General features: G+C 41.4%; 1 protein-coding gene across 13 annotated transcripts in view; it reads left to right on the top strand.

The window, feature by feature from the left end:
• Nucleotides 1-19,387, top strand: part of arvcfb (ARVCF delta catenin family member b) — a 360,264-nt gene that overhangs the window by 293,985 nt on the left and 46,892 nt on the right. For all 13 annotated transcript variants that reach the window (XM_078554487.1, XM_078554490.1, XM_078554492.1 and 10 more), the window contains 3 exons: nt 3,781-3,898; nt 6,048-6,219; nt 8,735-8,806. In XM_078554487.1, coding sequence (XP_078410613.1) covers nt 3,781-3,898; nt 6,048-6,219; nt 8,735-8,806 — 362 coding nt within the window. The remainder of the gene's footprint in view (nt 1-3,780; nt 3,899-6,047; nt 6,220-8,734; nt 8,807-19,387) is intronic.

Here is a 19,387-nt window from a genome sequence, read left to right as displayed (position 1 = left end):
GTTTTTCCAGCAATCTTTGTTTTTGTTACAGGTTTTCAGCATCTGCAGTATTTTGCTTTTATGAATTTGAATAAAGCTGGACAGTTATCTGTCCCATGCTGCATTCTTCATGGCAATGTCTCTACCAATCAGAGTCCACTTGCCAACCAAACAGCACACTTTTCTCAGAGATAAAAACAAAAAGCTACTGCGGATGCTGGAAATCCAAAACAAAAACAGAATTACCTGGAAAAACTCAGCAGGTCTGGCAGCATCGGCGGAGAAGAAAAGAGTTGACGTTTCGAGTCCACATGACCCTTCAACAGAACTGAGTATAGTTAGGAGAGGGGTGAAATATAAGCTGGTTTAAGGTGGGGGGCGGGGGGAGAGAAGTTGAGGGTGGGGTGGTTGTGGGGATAAGCAAGCAGTGATAGGAGCAGATAATCAAAAGATGTCACAGACAAAAGGAACAAAGAGGTGTTGAAGGTGGTGATATTATCTAAGAAAAGTGCTAATTAAGAATGGATGGCAGGACACTCAAGGTACAGCTCTAGTGGGGGTGGGGTGGAAAGACTGACAAGGTATTAGTTGTAGATTTAAAAATAATGGAAATAGGTGGGAAAAGAAAAATCTATATAAATTATTGGGAAAAAAAAGGGAGGGGGAAGAAACGGGGTGGGGATGGGGGGAGGGGGAGTTTAAGATCTAAAGTTGTTGAATTCAATATTCAGCCCGGAAGGCTGTAAAGTGCCTAGTCGGAAGATGAGGTGCTGTTCCTCCAGTTTGCGTTGGGCTTCACTGGAACAATGCAGCAAGCCAAGGACAGACATGTGGGCAAGAGAGCAGGGTGGAGTGTTAAAATGGCAAGCGACAGGGAGGTTTGGGTCTTACTTGCGGACAGACCGCAGGTGTTCCGCAAAGCGGTCGCCCAGTTTGCGTTTGGTCTCTCCAATGTAGAGGAGACCACATTGGGAGCAACGAATGCAGTAGACTAAGTTAGGGGAAATGCAAGTGAAATGCTGCTTCACTTGAAAGGAGTGTTTGGGCCCTTGGACAGTGAGGAGAGAGGAAGTGAAGAGGCAGGTGTTGCATCTTCTGCGTGGGCATGGGGAGGTGCCATAGGTGGGGGTTGAGGAGTAGGGGGTGATGGAGGAGTGGACCAGGGTGTCCCGGAGGGAACGATCCCTACGGAATGCCGCCGGGGGGGGTGAAGGGAAGCTGTGTTTGGTGGTGGCATCATGCTGGAGTTGGCGGAAATGGCGGAGGATGATCCTTTGAATGCGGAGGCTGGTGGGGTGATAGGTGAGGACAAGGGGGACCCTATCATGTTTCTGGAAAGGAGGAGAAGGCGTGAGGGCGGATGCGCGGGAGATGGGCCGGACACGGTTGAGGGCCCTGTCAACGACCGTGGGTGGAAAACCTCGGTTAAGGAAGAAGGAGGACATGTCAGAGGAGCTGTTTTTGAAGGTAGCGTCATCAGAACAGATGCGACGGAGGCGAAGGAACTGAGAGAATGGGATGTAGTCCTTAGAGGAAGCGGGGTGTGAGGAGCTGTAGTCGAGGTAGCTGTGGGAGTCGGTAGGCTTGTAATGGATATTGGTGGACAGTCTATCATCAGAAATTGAGACAGAGAGGTCAAGGAAGGGAAGGGAAGTGTCAAAGATGGACCATGTGAAAATGATGGAGGGGTGGAGATTGGAAGCAAAATTAATAAATTTTTTTACTTTTCTCATTGCAATATAAATTGTTTTTCTCCTGTTACAGTTGGTAATTTTTTGTGAGCTGTCCTGATGAGTGCAAGACAGCTTTGATAGCATGTCACTTTTTTAGTAATACTCAAGTTCTGTACTCCCCAAATTCATTAGAGTTCTTTAAGGATGTAACAAGCAAGGTGAACAAAGGAAAACCAGTAGATGTTGTGTCTTTGATTTCCAAAAGGCATTCAATATTAATGACTTAGGTAAAGGGACCATTTGTATTGTAGTCAAGTTTGATGATGCAAAGATAGAAAGGAAAGCAAATTTTGAGGAGGAAACAAAGTATCTGCAGAGAGATATGAGAGAGGGCAAAAATTTGGCTGGTGGAGTGTAATGTGGCAAAATATGAACTTGTCCAGTGTAGGAAGAATAGAAAAGCAGAATATTAATTAATGGAGAAAGACTGCAGAAATCTGTGATACAGAGGGACCTGGGTGTCTTGGTACATGATTCACAAAAAGCTAACGTGCAGGTACAGTAAGTAATTCGGAAGGCAAATGGAATGTTGGCATTCATTGCAAAGGGGATGGAGTACAGAAGTAGGGAAGTCTTGCTACAACTGTACAGAGCATTGGTGAAACCCCCACCTGGAGTACATGTACAGTTTTTTGTTTTCTTTAAATATGGAGGCTTATACTTGCATTGGAAGCAGTTGAGAGAACATTCACCAGGCTGGCTCCTAGGATGCAGGGGTTGTCTTATGAGGAAAGGTTGAGCAAGTTGGGCTTATTCTTTTAAACGCCAGTGGGAATGTGAGGTGATCTTCTTGAAACATAAAAGGTCCTGAGGAGGGCTCAACCGGCTGGATGCTGAGAGGATGTTTCCCCTTGTGCGGGAATCTAGAACTAGGGGGCGCAGTTTAAAAATAAGGGCTCGCTCATTTAAGACCCAAGGTTAGACAATCAAGAATGAGGGGGAGCACTTAGAGCCAAGAGGTCGTGTGATGAAACTTCTTGGTAGATTTGCTACCAGAGTTGGCAACACTATTTTAATAGTGTCATTTCCCACCACATCACCCACAACAGGAATTTTGAGAAGGTTGGCGTCAGTACTACTTAGCTCCAGCAAGAGATGTCATTGAATTGGAACATAGGAACATAAGACTTAGGAGCAGGAGTAGACTATTCAGCCCTTCGAGCCTGCTCCCCCATTCAGTAAGGTCACGGCTGATCTCAATTTCACTTTCCTATCAGTTCCAATAACCCTTGATTCCCTTGCCCATCAAAAATCTATCTAACTCAGCCTTGAGTAAATTCAGTGACCCCAGCCTCCACTGTTTCTTGGGAAGAGAGTTCCACAGACTAACAAACCTCAGAGAAATAAATTCTCCTCACCTCCATCTTAAAAGGGAGTCCTCTTATTTATAAATTGTGCCTCCTTAGTTCTAGTCTCCTTTACAAGGGGAAACATCCTCAACCCATCCACCCTGTCAAGCCACCTCAGGATCTTACATGTTTCATTCAGATCGCCCCTCATTCTTCTAAACTCCAGTAGGTTTTAGCCCCAACCCGTTCTACCTTTCGTCATAAGATAAGCCCTTCATCCCAGGAAGGAGTCAAGTGTACCTTCTCTGAGCTGCTTCTAATACAGTTCTATCTGAGACCAAAACTGTGCACAGTACTTCTCATTTCTCAGCAAATTAAAAAAAAATAGACTAACAGCAGAGAAATTGAACCTATTTCTTTAGCAAATTTCCATTGTGCGATGGAACACTTACTGTGCTCATAATTTTGTTTATATTCCTGTAGAATTTCATTCTTTAAAAATAGAAGCTAAATTAGTTGTGTTATTTGTATGTGTTTTTTGACCCAGAATATTCTGACTTTTTAGTTGTTGTAGTAATACTGTATTATTTAGATGATGCATTGAAAGCATGGAATACATGGAATTAAGGTTGTAAAGCATCATTATTTTCAGGCTTATTGTTCAAAAGCATTTCGATATATGAGTTGAAGAATTAGTGATGTTTACCTTCTTGGATACCTTTCAGCTTATAGGAAGGTTTCGTTGTTCTAATTCTGTTACTGTTTTTTCCGTTTGGTAGAAATGTGAGTTCAGATGGAAGTGATGCCCGTAGAAGGCTTCGGGAATGCGATGGTTTGGTAGACGCACTCCTGCATGCACTGCAGTCAGCAGTGGGCAAGAAAGACATGGACCGAAAGGTAACATAAAACTATAATTGTGCAACTATAAGAGAATCACTGGTGACCAAGTCTTCATGGGTTACATAGTGTTTAACATGGAGCCTTGCATAAATTTAAATCCATATTTCCTAAATTTGCATAAAATTCAGATTGCTGATGTTAACCAATTGTTTATAAATTAGTGAGGCAAGATTGCAACAGGGAATCTTCTGCAAATCGCCATTTGCTCAAAATTCACAAAGCACAAACCAAAATACAAGCAATGAAAGAACAAATACTACAAGTTACCTCAGCCTCTACAGGCTTGTCTTTACAAGGGCTCAGTGACTTAAGGCTGCAGTTTCAATGCCTCTCCTTTAAACAATTAACTAATGTTAACATACAAAATTAATACCATGCACAGGAAAAGCCCTGCACTCTGAGATGTTAAAAATAAATAGAGTCCATTAAAGCATGTTGGCTCCACTTGTCTTTCAAAATTTTCGTTGTATTGTTCATATTGGTAATGCAAATGTGTTTAACCTTTACATGGTCTTGAACTTAACTGCGTCCATAAATACACAGGAATGGCTCCAAATTGCCCTGTAATGTTAATAGCCTTCTGCTTGAAAGTCTATTGGGTTTGATTTGCTTTTGCCATTATTCGCACTAAAGGTTTGTCGTCTTGGAGACATTGCTGACTAGAGAAATTATTTTATCAGTCAACTGGAGATTTGAAGCCTCCATGAAAAGGAATTGCACTTCTAGTTTTCAAGTTTCTCTCTTTTTGATTTGGGAGCAGTTTGAATCCCTTATTGAAAATTAGAAGTTGACAACAAAAGAAACAAACCATAGAAATGAGTGTAAGCAAAACTGAGTTGGAGAGTTTGGTGAGAGACTGACAGTGCAATAGCCTTTCAGCACTATTAAGACTTATCAGTCAAGAATAGCCCAACTGTGTTAAGTGTGAAAAGACTGACATCCCATAGAATTGTACCTCCAGGCTACATCACTACCTTGAAGACCACAGGACAAATAATTGTGAAACATTAATAGTTCATATGACATATCTTCAACTAATTCAAAGCTGACTTTGCAGCGATGTGGTTATGCAGGAATAATCAAGTGTCAATTTAGATTGAAAAGATTTGCTGCTGTAGAAATAGAACCACGTTATTAAAAAACTGATCACAGCAAGACTGGAAAATTACAATAAAATGATTGCACATTTTTCAACGTTTTATATCGGTAATTTGCCACGTAATAAAAATCAAAATGACACTGTTGGTTACTTAAAATAAATTTGGATTAAAGTTATCATTGAACTCTCACATGCGTTTTGCTTTGACCTTTGCTCAGCTGTAGCTTTGCTGACTGTGCAAAAAAGCAGTAGGTCCAAAAAGAGAGAATATAGGCCATCAGAGGTAGCTCTCGTTGTAAAGCAACAGCATGTGCAGTTAAACCCCAGCTGACTATGGAACCATCAAGGGATTTGTTCAGTTCTTAAGTGTGCCAAAAGGTGCAGAGAAGCACCGACTACTGGAGGCTTAAAAATAAATGTCTCCTGCTCCCACGACAGGGGTAAAAAGTCAAACCCATACAAAAAACTAATCACAAAGTGGTATGAACTAAGCCGGTCAGGGAGTCTGCACTAAGATGCTCTAACTTCACTCCAAACGCAATAAAAGGCTAGATGTTATTTTGGGTGGAAGGGAGATGATTGCTGAGGCACAGATGAAAGCCCTAAACAATTAAGCTTTTATTAGAAAGGAAATATATTGTGTCGACATCACCAAAAGCCATTCAATCCAGCCCATTCTACCTTCCAATGCAACAGTTGTAATCTCTAGAATGCTAGGTTAGCCCATTAATCACATCAGTAAGTTAGGTCATCATTACTAGAAGACAGTGATATGTGCTGTCTTATGAACAAACCACACAGAATTTGAGTCAGAAAATATTTCTTTAACAAAATTATATGCCCATGGTTACTGGGTGGTGCAGAAGGTTAGGCACTGGCCTTTAACATCTGGAGCTGGGTTGAATTGCAGCCAAGACTCAAGGAACAAGAGGCCTTTTTCGTTTTACAAGTCATAAGAGTTCTGTGAGAAAATAGTCAGGGAAATAATCGAGTTGAAATCTACTGCTTTACGTTTCTTATGGAAGTTCAATTATTTTTGTTTAACAGTCAGTTGAGAACTGTGTGTGTATTATGAGGAACCTCTCCTATCAAGTACACAAAGAAGTGCCAGGAGCTGATAAATTCAGAGAGCCAGCAGCTGACCAGCAAACTGGAACAGGAAATTCTCAGAAGAAGAAGAAAGATGATTCTGGTTGTTTTGGTGGGAAGAAGGCAAAAGGTAAGAATGCGGCAGGGAAAATCTAGAGTTCAAGTTGCAACCTGTAGTGTGGGAGTTTGAGCTTCATATTGCAATGCTTCTAAAAGTAATGGGAATTGAATTGCAAGAAGATTGGATTACAGCAAAGAATAAAAGCTTAGATGATATTTTTGATTACAAAGCAATAATAGTTCTATATAGTATTTGGCTTGGCCTCTGTTAAAATATTTCAGTGTAGGACAAATTTTTTTAAAAAGTAAGTGGACACATGAAACCTTTCACTGTCCCTAGGCTAGCCACCTAATCCTCTGCCAAATTATCTCTAAGTCTGTTATTTTCATTGCCAGTCCCTGTATTATATTCTTGCAGTCATGGGCAATGGCCAAACATTTCTTCGAGTAATGCTGTACAGATCGTCTGGCAGAGAGTATGTTCCCTGGTGGTTTTGATAATTGCTGACAAAAATTCTCATTTAATATTTGTGTTTTGTCTTTGATTTGGGACTTCGGAATCAGGCTCCTAAACTTGTAAAGCAATAGTGGTATTGGAAATAGCTTTCATAAAATATATAATTTTAGTGATCTAACAAAAAGCAAGTGCATATGGCAAAATTAGAAAAGAGCACAGCTAGGCTGTTACTGCTGCCTAAGGAGAGAGATTGTGTTTTATTATTTAGTAAATTTTACTGCTTTTTCATATCTGGTTTGACTGTTCCTTTTTTCTCTGCACTTTTCTTGGCTGCTCTTTTGCCATTTAGAGGAGTGGTTTAATCAAGGTAAGTCTGTTATTATGTCTTTTTATTGATTGTTTGCTCCTATTGCTGTTCATTTCTTGTTGATGTGAAGTAAAGTGCTATTTTTATTGGAGTAATTGAGAAACATTACAGTCATATATCAACCTGAAGCACTGGGGAAAATACAGACCATTTTCTCTATCTTGGGAGCCACTTCTTGATGAAGGCAGACATAGATGATGAAATTCATCATTGCTTCCATTGTGTCAGCTCAGCCTGTGGCTGACCGAGGGAAAGAGCATTTGAGGACCAGGATCTTAAACCCGAGACCAAGAGGTGATGATTTACCACGCAGCAGTGATCCTATTTGCTCATGTATGCCTCGGAGACTTGGACGACCTACAGCAGGCACCTCCAAAGTACTGGAGAAGTACCACCAGCAGTGCCTTCGCAAGATTCTCAAATCTGGTGGCAAGAAAGGCAGTCTGACAGCAGCACCCAAGCCAACATGCCCAGAGTTGGGGCGCTCATCACTCAAAACCAGCCCTTCTGAGCGGGATGTGTCATTCATATGCTTAACACTAGACTCCCGAAGCAGTTGCTCTACTCAGAACTCTGTCACGGCAGGAGTCTCCATGGAGGACAGTGGAAACTTTGAAGATGCCCTCAAAGAAGAGGTCAAACATACCAGCTGACTTATGGGAGACCCTGGCTTATGACAGAACAAAATTTAGAAAATTAATTCAAGAAGGCATCGAGCACATTGAGAAACCTCACCAGGGATGTGCAGAGGCGAAGTCAAGGCGTCCAAGGGAGCACCCACACTTCCAAACAACCCATCTTCCCAGCCCTTCAACCTGCCCCCTCTGCATGTGGCAGAGTCTGCAGATCGCACATTGGACTTATCAGCCATCTCCGAACCCATCGAACCGGAGAGGAAGCAAGTCATCCTCGATCCCATGGGACTGCCGGAAAGAAGGGGTATCAAGGGGTGTGATTTCAGTAGTTAGATAATTCTCCGGTTGGACCCCATTTAGAGTATTGGGCATCACATCTGGAAGGATATATTGTCTTTGGAGGGGATGCAGCTGAAAATGAAATCTGAGCTGGAGAGTTCTCTATTATGTTCTCCTGGACACAAGAGGTCATGGATTTGTGAGGCATTATAGAAGGAGCCTTGGTGAGTTGCTGTCGTGCATTTCATAGATGGTGCACACCACTTTCACTGAGCTGGTGGTGGAGGGAGTAAATGTTTAAGACGGTTGGGTGCCCATCGAGTGCGCTGCTTTGTCTTGTACAGTGTCTATCTTCTTGAGTGTTATTGGAGCCCACTCATCCAGGCCAATATACCATCTCAGTTCTGACTTTTGCCTTGTACATGGCTGAACGTCATTTTAGTGAGTCAGGAAGTGAGTTACTCACCACAATACTTAGTGCCTGATCTGCTCTCTCAGCCATGGTGTTTAAGCTATTGAAATGAGGTCAATTGAAAATTTAAAAATTGTGTTTGACCGGGGTCGGGGGGGGAGCAATGGCGAGTAAATTGAGTTGAGGTAGAAATCAGCCATGATCTAATTGAATGGTAGAACAGGTTCAAGGGGCTGATTGGCCTATTCTTTGGAACTCCAGCTTTAAGAGGCAAGTTGAAGACTGGTGTTTTAATACAGAAATAACTTTGAAGCAGGATTTGTTGAACAGCTTGTTGTTAATTGTTAATGGAATGTGCTACAACTAATGCCTCTCGCGAATGCTTCCCAAAATGATAGCAATCTTTCTGTCTTTGTTTTTCTCTTCCATGCTTAGGTAAAAGGAATGTAGATGCTGACAAAAACTTCGATACCCTGGACTTGCCAAAGCGTATAGAGCCAGTGAAAGGTAACTTTAGTAATTACTGACATGTCCCACAATGTTGTGCATGCTAGAAATCCATTTTAATTGCAATATCCACCAGTCATTCATTCAGTCATTTCCTGTTCTTTTGTTGCTGTTCCGTACTGCGCATAAAAGATTTTTAAGCCATTCCTAAAAAGTCCTGTTCCAAAGTGAATGAAACTCACTCAGTAAACAATAGGCTATTTTGTGCATACTCTCCACATCTGCCAGCTCTAATCCAAACACAATGAACTTAATGTGTTTGCAAATTGCGTTAGCAAAATGTGAATTTAAGTTGTTTTCCAGGTACTGAAAAAGCTGAAAAGCAGGTCAGGTAGCATCTGTGGAAATCAGAAGTCATTGATTTTTTGTGTCTTAAGGCCATTCCAGAGGACAGCAAGATATTACAGATGGGAGGCATTGAAAAAAGAAAGTAACTAGGGGGAGAAAGCTAACACACACAAGGGAAAGGGCGGGCAAGAGATGATTAAATGACAGACGTGATACTACCAGGTGAGGGAAGGAGGAAACATAGGAGCAGGCGTAGGCCATTCAATCCCTGTCCTGTTCTTCCATTTAATAAGATCACAGCTACATAACTAACCTAACTCTATCTATTGATATTTGCTCCATAACGCTGAGTACACTTGCCTAACAAAAAAAATGGCATCATGAGAAAAGTCAAGAAATAAAAAAAAATTACATGACACAACAGTGTGAATAGCTAGTGGGGATAGAGAAACATTAAGAAACATCAAAAAAAGCAAATAAGGTGGGGTAGGCTCCAATATCCTGAGAGTCTAGTCGACATCAAGGGTGCAGACCTTCAAATAGGTGGTGATCTGACTGGGGTACCCTACCCGCAAGCACCAATCAGCTTCTCCCCATGCGCCTCTCCCCCCCTCCACCGGCAAAAAAAAAATCACTGAAAAAACCAGCACACCCATCCTACAGAGCCTGCTCCTACTGGTAGAGAAAATAAGAGCTGTAGCTGAGGTCTGAAGCATTTAGTCAATGACAAGGTCAGTGGGCTGTAAAGTGCCCAGTCGAAAGATGAGGTGCTGTTCCTGAAACTTGATTGAACTTTACTGGAAACAAAAGACCGAAGACAGAACTTCCCAGTGCCTGCCATTTCAAGCTTCCCACTCTGACCTTGCCTTTTTAAACACAAGGGTATAATTGTGCTAGAAGCAGTTCGGAGAGGGTTTACTCGACTGATTCCTGAAGGGGGGTTATCTTATCAGGAAAGGTTGGACAGGCTGGGCCTGTACCCGTTGGCTTTTTAGAAGAATGAGGGGTGATCTTATTGAAACATATAAGATTCTGAGGGGATGAGACAGGGTGGCTGCTGAGAGGACGTTTCGCCCCTTGGGGAGAACTAGGGGATGCAGTTTAAAACTAAGGGTCTCCCATTTAAGACATGTGATTAGGAGAATTTCCTCTCAGGGTTGTTAGTCTGTGGAATTCTCTTCCCCAGAGAGCAGTGGAGGCAGAGTTATTGAATGTTTTAAGCTGAGTTAGATAGATTTTTGATTGACAAGAGTATAGGAAGTCAACAGGAAAGTAGAGTTTAGGCCACATCAGATCAGTCATGATCTTACCAAATGGCAGAGCAGGCTCAAGGAGCAACATGGACTGCAGCAGTTCAAGAACGCAGCTCATCACCACCTTCTCAAGAGCAATTAAGGATGGGCAATAAATGCTGGCCTAGCCAGAGATGCTCACATCCAGTGAATGAATAAAAAAAAAACCTTCTCTGAATTTATCTGTATGTACTGTGCATCTACAATATGACTCCTGAGGAGAGGTCTTCAGACTTGAAATGTTGACCAACTGCTTTCCACCGATGATTTCCAAGCAACTGATGAGTTCTAGCCTTTTCTGTTTGTGTTTTCAGATTTCCAGCATTTGTAGTATTTTGTTCTTTCTGCTCATCTCGGGTTTCCGGTGACTGAGTTATGTAGCGTGATAATACGCTGCGCAGTTTCAAGTTCAATCCCAGATCTGTGCTCAGTTAGCTGATCTTCATTCGTGCAATGATACGACTGCATTAATAGGGTCCATGTACCAAGGCTGACCTCCTGACCACCTCCACTTGGTTCTCTCTCACCCACTTGTCCCTACCCTCCTCTTCCCAAAGTTCTTTTAAAATTCAATGAAAAGCTACCATTAAAGATGGCTCTTTGAATATTAAGAATCATTCTGAACTCATCTTCCCCATTTAATTGATGGGTGTTGAAAAAGGGTGTCAGGGCGGTTGTCATTTTCAGTGATCTCACACTCTTCATGTTGGTGCTCTGTCACTCGCACATTCACACTCACTTGCACACACTCACTTGCACATACTCACTAATGCTCTGGCTCATTTTAAATTTTATTAGATCCCATGAATACATTTACTTTTGTGTTCTTTTAGTGCATCAATGTTTGGAGCTTAGTACCAAGGTTAATTGAAGAAATGCTTTGTTTCTAACCCCCACTCTAAGCAATGTGTAATGTTTTGGACTTTGTTGAAAAGGAAGTTTGGAAAGGCTGATGGTTTTCCCGTAAGGTGATGCCAATCTGGGACCGTATTCTGAAGTATTTCTTTAAAATGCATTGTGAAATAGTTTAGATATGACAGATGAACTTGTTAGTATGTTCAATTCTACAGAACTGTCAGTTCTTAAGTTAACAAGAAGTTGTTTAAATCAAAGTTGCAAGTAACAAAACAGCTTTTGAATTTGATGGTTGATGTATGTTTCCTTTTAGCCAGGCCTCTTTAGAATTGTCTAATTACAGTTAACGAATTCAGTGCTCCCTGGATGTCAAGGAGCTTAAAGTAGATGATAAAGGAAAAAAAGGGAAGCTTATGACAGATACTGAGGACTCAATGCTGCAGAAAGCCAGGGGGAATATAAGGGGTGTAGGGGTGACATTAAAAAGGAAATTAGGAAAGCAAAGAAGGCATGAAACAATATTGACAAATGAAATGAGGGAAAGCCCATAGCTGATTTTAAGAATCCATAAAGTGCAAGAGGATGACTGAAGATAGAAAAGGGCCCATTAGGGACCATAATGGTAACCTGTGTGTGGAGGCGGAGGACGTTGTATGGGTCTTAATGAATACTTTGCATCTGTTTTCACAAAACGGGAACATCAGGGAGGGAGAGTGTGAAATATCAGATGAAATTAACCGTGATATTGCGATAGAATATTGCTGAAAAGAGTAACATGCTGCTGAAGCTCTTCATTTTACACTAATCAGGCCAAACACAATGCCAAATTTCAGACAATCTTATCAATTTACACGACAGGAGAAAAGGGTTCTTGGAATTGGTTGATTTCTTGGAAAGTCCGCTCTGCCTTGGAGAAAGCAGCAGGGAACTCCCCAAACTCCTGGGTAATTCAGAAAAGGTTAGAAAATAATCCATTTGTTAGTAGAGAAATGGGGGTCTCTGTATGAATGTATGTCGCTTGTAGCAAGTGTAAATGAGCAGCGTTATCTTAAATTGGTTAATGCAGCTGTTAGCGCACATAGAATTGTTCAGCAATGCTGCCCATATGTGGAGTCATATCTAACAGCAGATGTCAGGTACGTAGGCCCATACGTCACAATTGGCTGATCGAATCAAACAGCACGTTGCTTTAGTGGTTCGCAGTAGGCAGGGTGCAGACTTTACTAAGCCAGCCTGTGCTTGCAAAACCCAGAACAAAATGTCTGCATTGTTTGGTACATATGTTCTCTTATGTCTGCAAGAAAATTAATTTTAAACAGCATTATGTTTTTGAGAGATTCCAGTTTTGTCTTTTTTTTGAGACATGATTTGTGACAACCCGATGCTGGAGCAGTCCATGCCATATGCAGCAAGACCTGGACAACATTCAGCCTTGGGCTGATGTGGCGAGTAACATTTGTACTACACAAGTACCAGGCAATGACCATCTCCAAAAGACAATGCAGTCATCTACCCTTGACATGCAATGTTATTATCATCGCTGAATCCCCCACCAGCAACATCCTGGAGGTTACCATTGACCAGAAACTGAACTGGACCAGCCACATAAACACTGTGGCTAAAAGAGCAGGCCTGAGGTTGTGAATTCTGCAGAGTAACTCACCTGACTCCCCAAAGCCTACCCATCACCTAGAAGGCACAAGTCAGGCGTGTGATGGAACTTGCCTGCATGAGTGCAGCTTCAACAACACTCAAGAAGCTTGACACCATCCAGGGCAAAGCAGCACGCTTGATTGGCACCCAATTCACCACCTTCAATGTCCTCTCCCTCTAAGAATGCATAGTGGTAGCAGTGTGTACCAACTACAACATCCGCTGCAGAAACTCACCAAAGCTCTTTCAACAGCACCTTCCAAACCTGCAAACTCGTCCACCTAGAAGGACGAGGGCAGCAGATGCATGGGAACACCACCACCTAAGCATTCCCCTCCAGCCCTCCACAATTCTAACTTGGAACTTTATTGCCATTCCTTTATTGTCACCTGGGTCAAAATCCTGGAACTCTGTCCCTAACAGCATTATGTGTGTACCTGCACCACATAGGCTGCTGCGGTTCATGAAAGCAGCTCACCACCACTTTATCAAGGACAATTAGGGATGGGCAATAAAAATAATGGCCTAGCCAGCAGCACCCATGTCATGTGAAAGAATAGAAAAAAGAATGCTGGACAGTAAACCAAGGATTAAGAGCTTTATGGCATTATTGTACTCTGCATGATTGTCTAATTAATTTGGTAATTAAATTGGCATACAAGGAGGATTTGGAGGGCATTGTTCAATGTAAGGCTCAACAACCAAAGCCAGAATGTTGCACTAATTCACAATAGAAACCAGGGTTAATTGTAAGAGGGCAGGTACAGTTCAGTGCAAAGAAATGAGGTGTGCTTTAGGAAAAGAAAAGTAAAAACAATACTGGTGTAAATCTAATAATCCTCATGATTGGAGGAACAGAGATAGAGGAGTGCAGATATCTAAGTCTTTAAAGGTGGGATTGCAGATGTAAAATGCCAGTTGAATTCTAGATTTTATATACAGCTGTACTAAATAAAAAAGCAAGAATGTGATTTACAATCTGCACTCAGCATTATTTTGGTCACAGTTGCATTGTTGTATGCAGTTCTGACAGCATCATTATATTAAGAAACTTAGAATAATTCACACACTGGGTTAACATGGCACGCTTCACCAAAAGCAGTGGCAATAGCATTTTTTTTTCTGAAAATGCAAGAGGTTATGAGAAGATATCAGGAAAATGGGACAGCTTCGTTTGACTAGGAAGCAATGAACTGTATGGAAGTCATGTTCTGTGCTGTATTTTCTACCACTTTAGGCCATTATATAAAAGCTGTTGTAAACCCATGGCCTCATTTTTCATTACTATTGTTCTGTCATCATAATTAGCTGTACAAAATCAATTTGGGAGTAACTCCAATTGCAGTAAAAATGTCCTGAATAAATGTGTGTTGGTGTTCAAGAAAGGTTTGCAAAACTTTAAGGAATTGTTCGTCATTTTTAAAATTTGAGATGAATTAATTTGAGAGAATTTAATTGGGATGTAAGTATATAGTGTATTGTCTAATTTGACTCTTAATTGTCCTCAGGAAACTACCTCAATTAACAAGTTCCAGTCACAGCTTTCTTATCAGTGAGCAAAGTGCACCCTCAGATTTCAAAGTCCAGAGACAGTAAGATCAGTTAAAATAATTATTCCTTAGACTTGGAAAGAGTGCGATTGCACCATCAAAAATTTTTTTTAAAAACTTTTAAATTGTCTCGCAAAGCCAGGTAATATTGCCTCTTCAAAAATAAACTTTAATTAATTTCAGTGTTCGTGCTATTTATTGTTGAATCAAATGATTTAAGTAAAATCAACTTTAGCCTCACTTCATAACTTGATGAAGTTAGCAAAAGTATAGTTATGGTGGCCATTGTGATCCATTTTGGTAAATGCAAAATGCCATTCACGTTGGGAAGATGTTTAATTCTGGTTCTGCATATTCCTTCTGTGCAATGTGATTGGAAATGCATCCATATTTTAAAAAGGAACACAGGATAATCATTGTTCTTTAGTTAAGGAAAGGAAGGAATGAGATGCTTGTATGCCTATTTTGAAAAATGTACTTGAAGCACCTTAACCACTGTTTTGTGGGGGAGTTCTGGAAGCTTCTTGGTGAGGAAAATGCACTGGACTTGCACACTCTGGATGACAGTAAAGTTGAAAATTGAGGTCATTGAAATAATTTCCAATTTAGAACTAAACAAGCCCTAACCCTGAGATGACATCAGAGTCCTACAATTCATATCATATTGTGATGAGAGGTATTTTTTGCATTATGTTGGTATTCTGCTGTAGGTAAAGAAAGCTGTGTGTGGGTGTGCCCAGGATTAATTAAACAGGGGAACCAGAGACAGGTTGCTCTGTGAGGGCTGAAAGATGAAAGGTTAAACTCGTTAGATTGATGCATTTGTACTGAGAGGTTGTTGTGGGGTTGAGTTACAAGTAAACAGGGTGGAGCTAGAATTTGCATTGGGAGGTAAGTGGGATGCTTGGTTTTTCAGCCACTGAATTTCAAAAGGGATTTCAGAGGTTGCAAGGATAATTTGCATCTTACGAAGGCTTCATGAGTAAACAGGGGAAGATATATTAAATTTTATTGACCCAAAAGTAGAGACAAAATAGAAAACATGTAAGATTTTTATATTTGGAGAAGTTGAGTTCAGAGAAGTGTTTGAGAGCATTGGAATCTGAGATGAAAGGGGGAAAAATGATATTTTTGGAAGGATGTTTAACTGAGTTGGGTGGTGGCTGCTTTGGGTGTGAGCTGCTGAAAAGCTGTAAAAGTTTTAAATTGGAGGGAACCACCCAGTGTTAAGCCAGGAAAGCCTGTGTTTTAGGAAACAGTTTGTTTCTGAGCCCCTTGGAATTGCACATCAGATTGGAAGTGTTTGAGAAATCTTGAGGTGCACCTTTATTAATGTGACAACAATTCCTTGATTTGGGTAATACTGGATTTTTATGGTTAAAAATCCATAAGGGGGTTGTTGCCAAGAGGGTAGTTTAATTGTGCGCTTTTGCAAAGCAGGATCTTTTTTGACATTCTGTAAAACTGATTTAGCTGTGTAACTTAAATCTCATGTGCTGAAGCTTTTTTTCTTCTTAATAAACCGTTTAATTTTTTTAATTGTAGAAGTATTAATGCAGTTCTTTGCTTTTGAGGTCAGTAGCTTTTTGTCCTCATTTTCCACAATAAAAAACAAGTTTGATCAGTGAGACAGACTTCACTTTGGGGTTTGGCAAGTAATAACATCTGCTGTGATCGTAACAAAATATATATCAGGCCTGGAATGTTAGGACACAGGTTTATACTTGTGACTCTAATGTTACAAGTTCCTTTCTCAACCATACTGATTTTCTTTTAATGGGTTGGGAGAGGAGAGTAGAAAAGAAACCTGGGAGCCCCCATGAGACAAATAAACAATTTCAGACCAACAGAGGACAACTAAAAAAGAAATGAAGAGGGAGAAGATTAAATATGAGGGGAAACTAGCCAGTAATATAAAAGAAGATTGCAAGAGTTTTTAAGATATATAAAGGGTAAGAGAGAAGCAAAAGTGGACATTGGGCCGCTGGAAAATGACGCTGGAGAAGTAGTAGTGGGGAACAAAGAAATGGCAGAGGAACTGAATAGGTACTTTGCGTCAGTCTTCACGGTGGAAGACACGAGTAACATCCCCAAAGTTCAAGAGAGTCGGGGGGCAGGGGTGAGTATGGTGGCCATTACCAAGGAGAAGGTGCTAGGAAAACTGAAAGGTCTGAAGGTGGATAAATCACCTGGACCAGGTGGATTACACCCCAGAGTTCTGAATGAGATAGCTGAAGAGATAGTGGAGGCGTTAGTGGTGATCTTTCAGGAATCACTGGAGTCAGGCAGGGTCCCAGAGGACTGGAAAATCGCTAATGTAACCCCCCTGTTTAAGAAGGGAGTGAGGCAAAAGATGGGAAATTACAGGCCGATTAGCCTGACGTCGGTCGTTGGTAAGATTTTAGAGTCTATTATAAAGGATGAGATTTCAGAATACTTGGAAGTGCTTGGTAAAATCGGGCAAAGTCAGCATGGTTTCATCAAGGGGAGGTCCTGCCTGACAAATCTGTGAGAATTCTTTGAGGAAGTAACGAGTAGGTTAGACAAAGGAGAGCCAATGGATGTTATCTACTTGGACTTCCAGAAGGCCTTTGACAAGGTGCCGCACAGGAGGCTGCTCAGTAAGATAAGAGCCCATGGTGTTAGAGGCAAGGTACTAGCATGGATAGAAGATTGGCTGTCTGGCAGGAGGCAGTAAGTGGGGATAAGGGGGTCCTTCTCAGGATGGCGGCCGGTGACTAGTGGAGTTTTGCAGGGGTCAGTGTTGGGACCACAACTTTTCACTTTATACATTAATGATCTAGATGAAGGAAATGAGGGCATTCTGGCTAAGTTTGCAGATGATACAAAGATAGGTGAAGGGACAGGTAGTATTGAGGAGGTGGGGAGGCTGCAGAAGCATTTGGACAGGTTAGGAGAATGGGCAAAAAAGTGGCAAATGGAATACAACGTGGGGAAATGTGAGGTCATGCACTTTAGTAGGAAGAATAGAGGCATAGACAATTTTCTAAATGGGGAGAGAATTCAGAAATCTGGAGTGCAAAGGGACTTGGGAGTCCTAGCCCAAGGTTAACTTGCAGGTTGAGTCGGTAGTTAGGAAGGCAAACGCAATGTTGGCATTTATTTTGAGAGGACTAGAATATAAAAGCAGGGATGTGCTGCTGAGGCTTTATAAGGCTCTGGTCAGACCACATTTAGAATATTGTGAGCAATTTTGGGCCCCGTATCTCAGGAAGGATGTGCTGGCCCTGGAGAGGGTCCAGAGGAGGTTCACGAGAACGATCCCAGGAATGAAAGGCTTAACATATGAGGAACGTTTGAAGACTCTGGGTCTATACTCGATGGAGTTTAGAAGGATGAGGGGGGATTTGATTGAAACTTACAGAATACTGAAAAGCCTGGATAGAGTGGACGTGGGGAAGATGTTTCCATTAGTAGGAGAGACTAGGACCCAAGGGCACAGCCTCAGAGTAAAGGGAAGACCTTTTAGAACAGAGACGAGGAGAAACCTCTTTAGCCAGAGAGTGGTGAATCTATGGAATTCATTGCCACAGAAGGCTGTGGAGGCCAGGTCATTGAGTGTATTTAAGACCGAGATAGATAGGTTCTTGATTGGTAAGGGGATCAAAGGTTACGGGGCGAAGGCGGGATAATGGGGTTGAGAAACTTATCAGCCATGATTGAATGGTGGAGCAGACTCGATGGGCCAAATGGCCTAATTTCTGCTCCTATGTCTTATGGTCTTATGGACACAGTTGTTAATTCAAGAGTAGTATTAGCAATGGAAACAGACTACCTAACTGTCCTATATGCCAAGGGAGTTTGTGTGCAGGAATAGAGAGACCAAAGTGTGTATGCACAAACCTTTGAAGGTGATGTTATGATCCCAGATCATGTTAATACTGGATAAGTCAGATCCCAAAGTGAAACCTGGCTTGATGGATTCTAACTTTTTAAGAAATAGTGGAGATCAGTTACTGAACTCCTGAATCTGCCAGTGTACTTTTAACACACAGAACAAAACATTTATTAAACAAGAAAAATGAACTACATTACACGAGGCAAAAAGGTTGGAAAGATTTCAATGCAAACACCAGAAAAATGATTCAAACTCTCACTGTTCCTTTTATCCCAGCAATACCCTCAAAGACACACAACCCCAGGGAAGATTTACCACTATCTCAACACCAAGGTGCCTTGCTCGGACTGGCTCAGTTGCAAACGGTTTTCTTCCGGCGGACCTCTGAGCATTCACTAGATGCTTTTCCCCAGCTCCTCTCTCTCAAAAAAGACACCCAAAAAAACCCACAATTGAACTCTATTAGTTCAACTTCAGAACAAACACAAGCTCACTAAAATCAGTTCCCCAGCAGTCTCGCAGGATTTCTTACTAGAGAGTTTAGAGCTTCTGCCTTCACTCTCTGGAATCCACACACTGACTGAACTGCCTTCTGTCTTTTCCTCTGTGTGTGTGTGTGTGTGTGTGTGTGTCTGTCCCTGGACCCCTGTTGTTAGGCAACAGCACAGTTTTTCCACTTTTTCCTCCTAAATTCACTAAACTACTAACCCTTTTGTAATCCATCTCTTTGCTTCAAGGGTAATAAAACTTCATTAAAAATGCATGTATACAAACAGGGCCTCCAGACTTCCCAGCACCAGGTCCACAAAAAAACTCTAAATAAAATTAGAACCGTGTACCACCTTAACACACAAATACAAATAAGATTAAATTTAGTGATACATATGTTCCTAACGGTGGTAAATTGAAGAGGCTATTGCAATGACATACATTATCTTTGACTTTATAAATAAAAACATATAATACAAAAGCAAGAAAGTTATGCTGCTGCTTTATAGAACTATTTAGTGTCCCAGCTGGAGTATTGGGGCTAATTTTGGGCACCACACTTTTGTAAATATGTTAAGGACTTAGAGGGTGCAGA

The sequence above is a fragment of the Cetorhinus maximus genome, chromosome 12, assembly GCF_964194155.1.
Source record: "Cetorhinus maximus chromosome 12, sCetMax3.hap1.1, whole genome shotgun sequence".
Classification (NCBI taxonomy): Eukaryota; Metazoa; Chordata; class Chondrichthyes; order Lamniformes; family Cetorhinidae; genus Cetorhinus; species Cetorhinus maximus.
The sequence above is the reverse complement of the archived record's forward strand: the minus strand, read 5'-3'. Positions and strand labels throughout refer to the sequence as shown.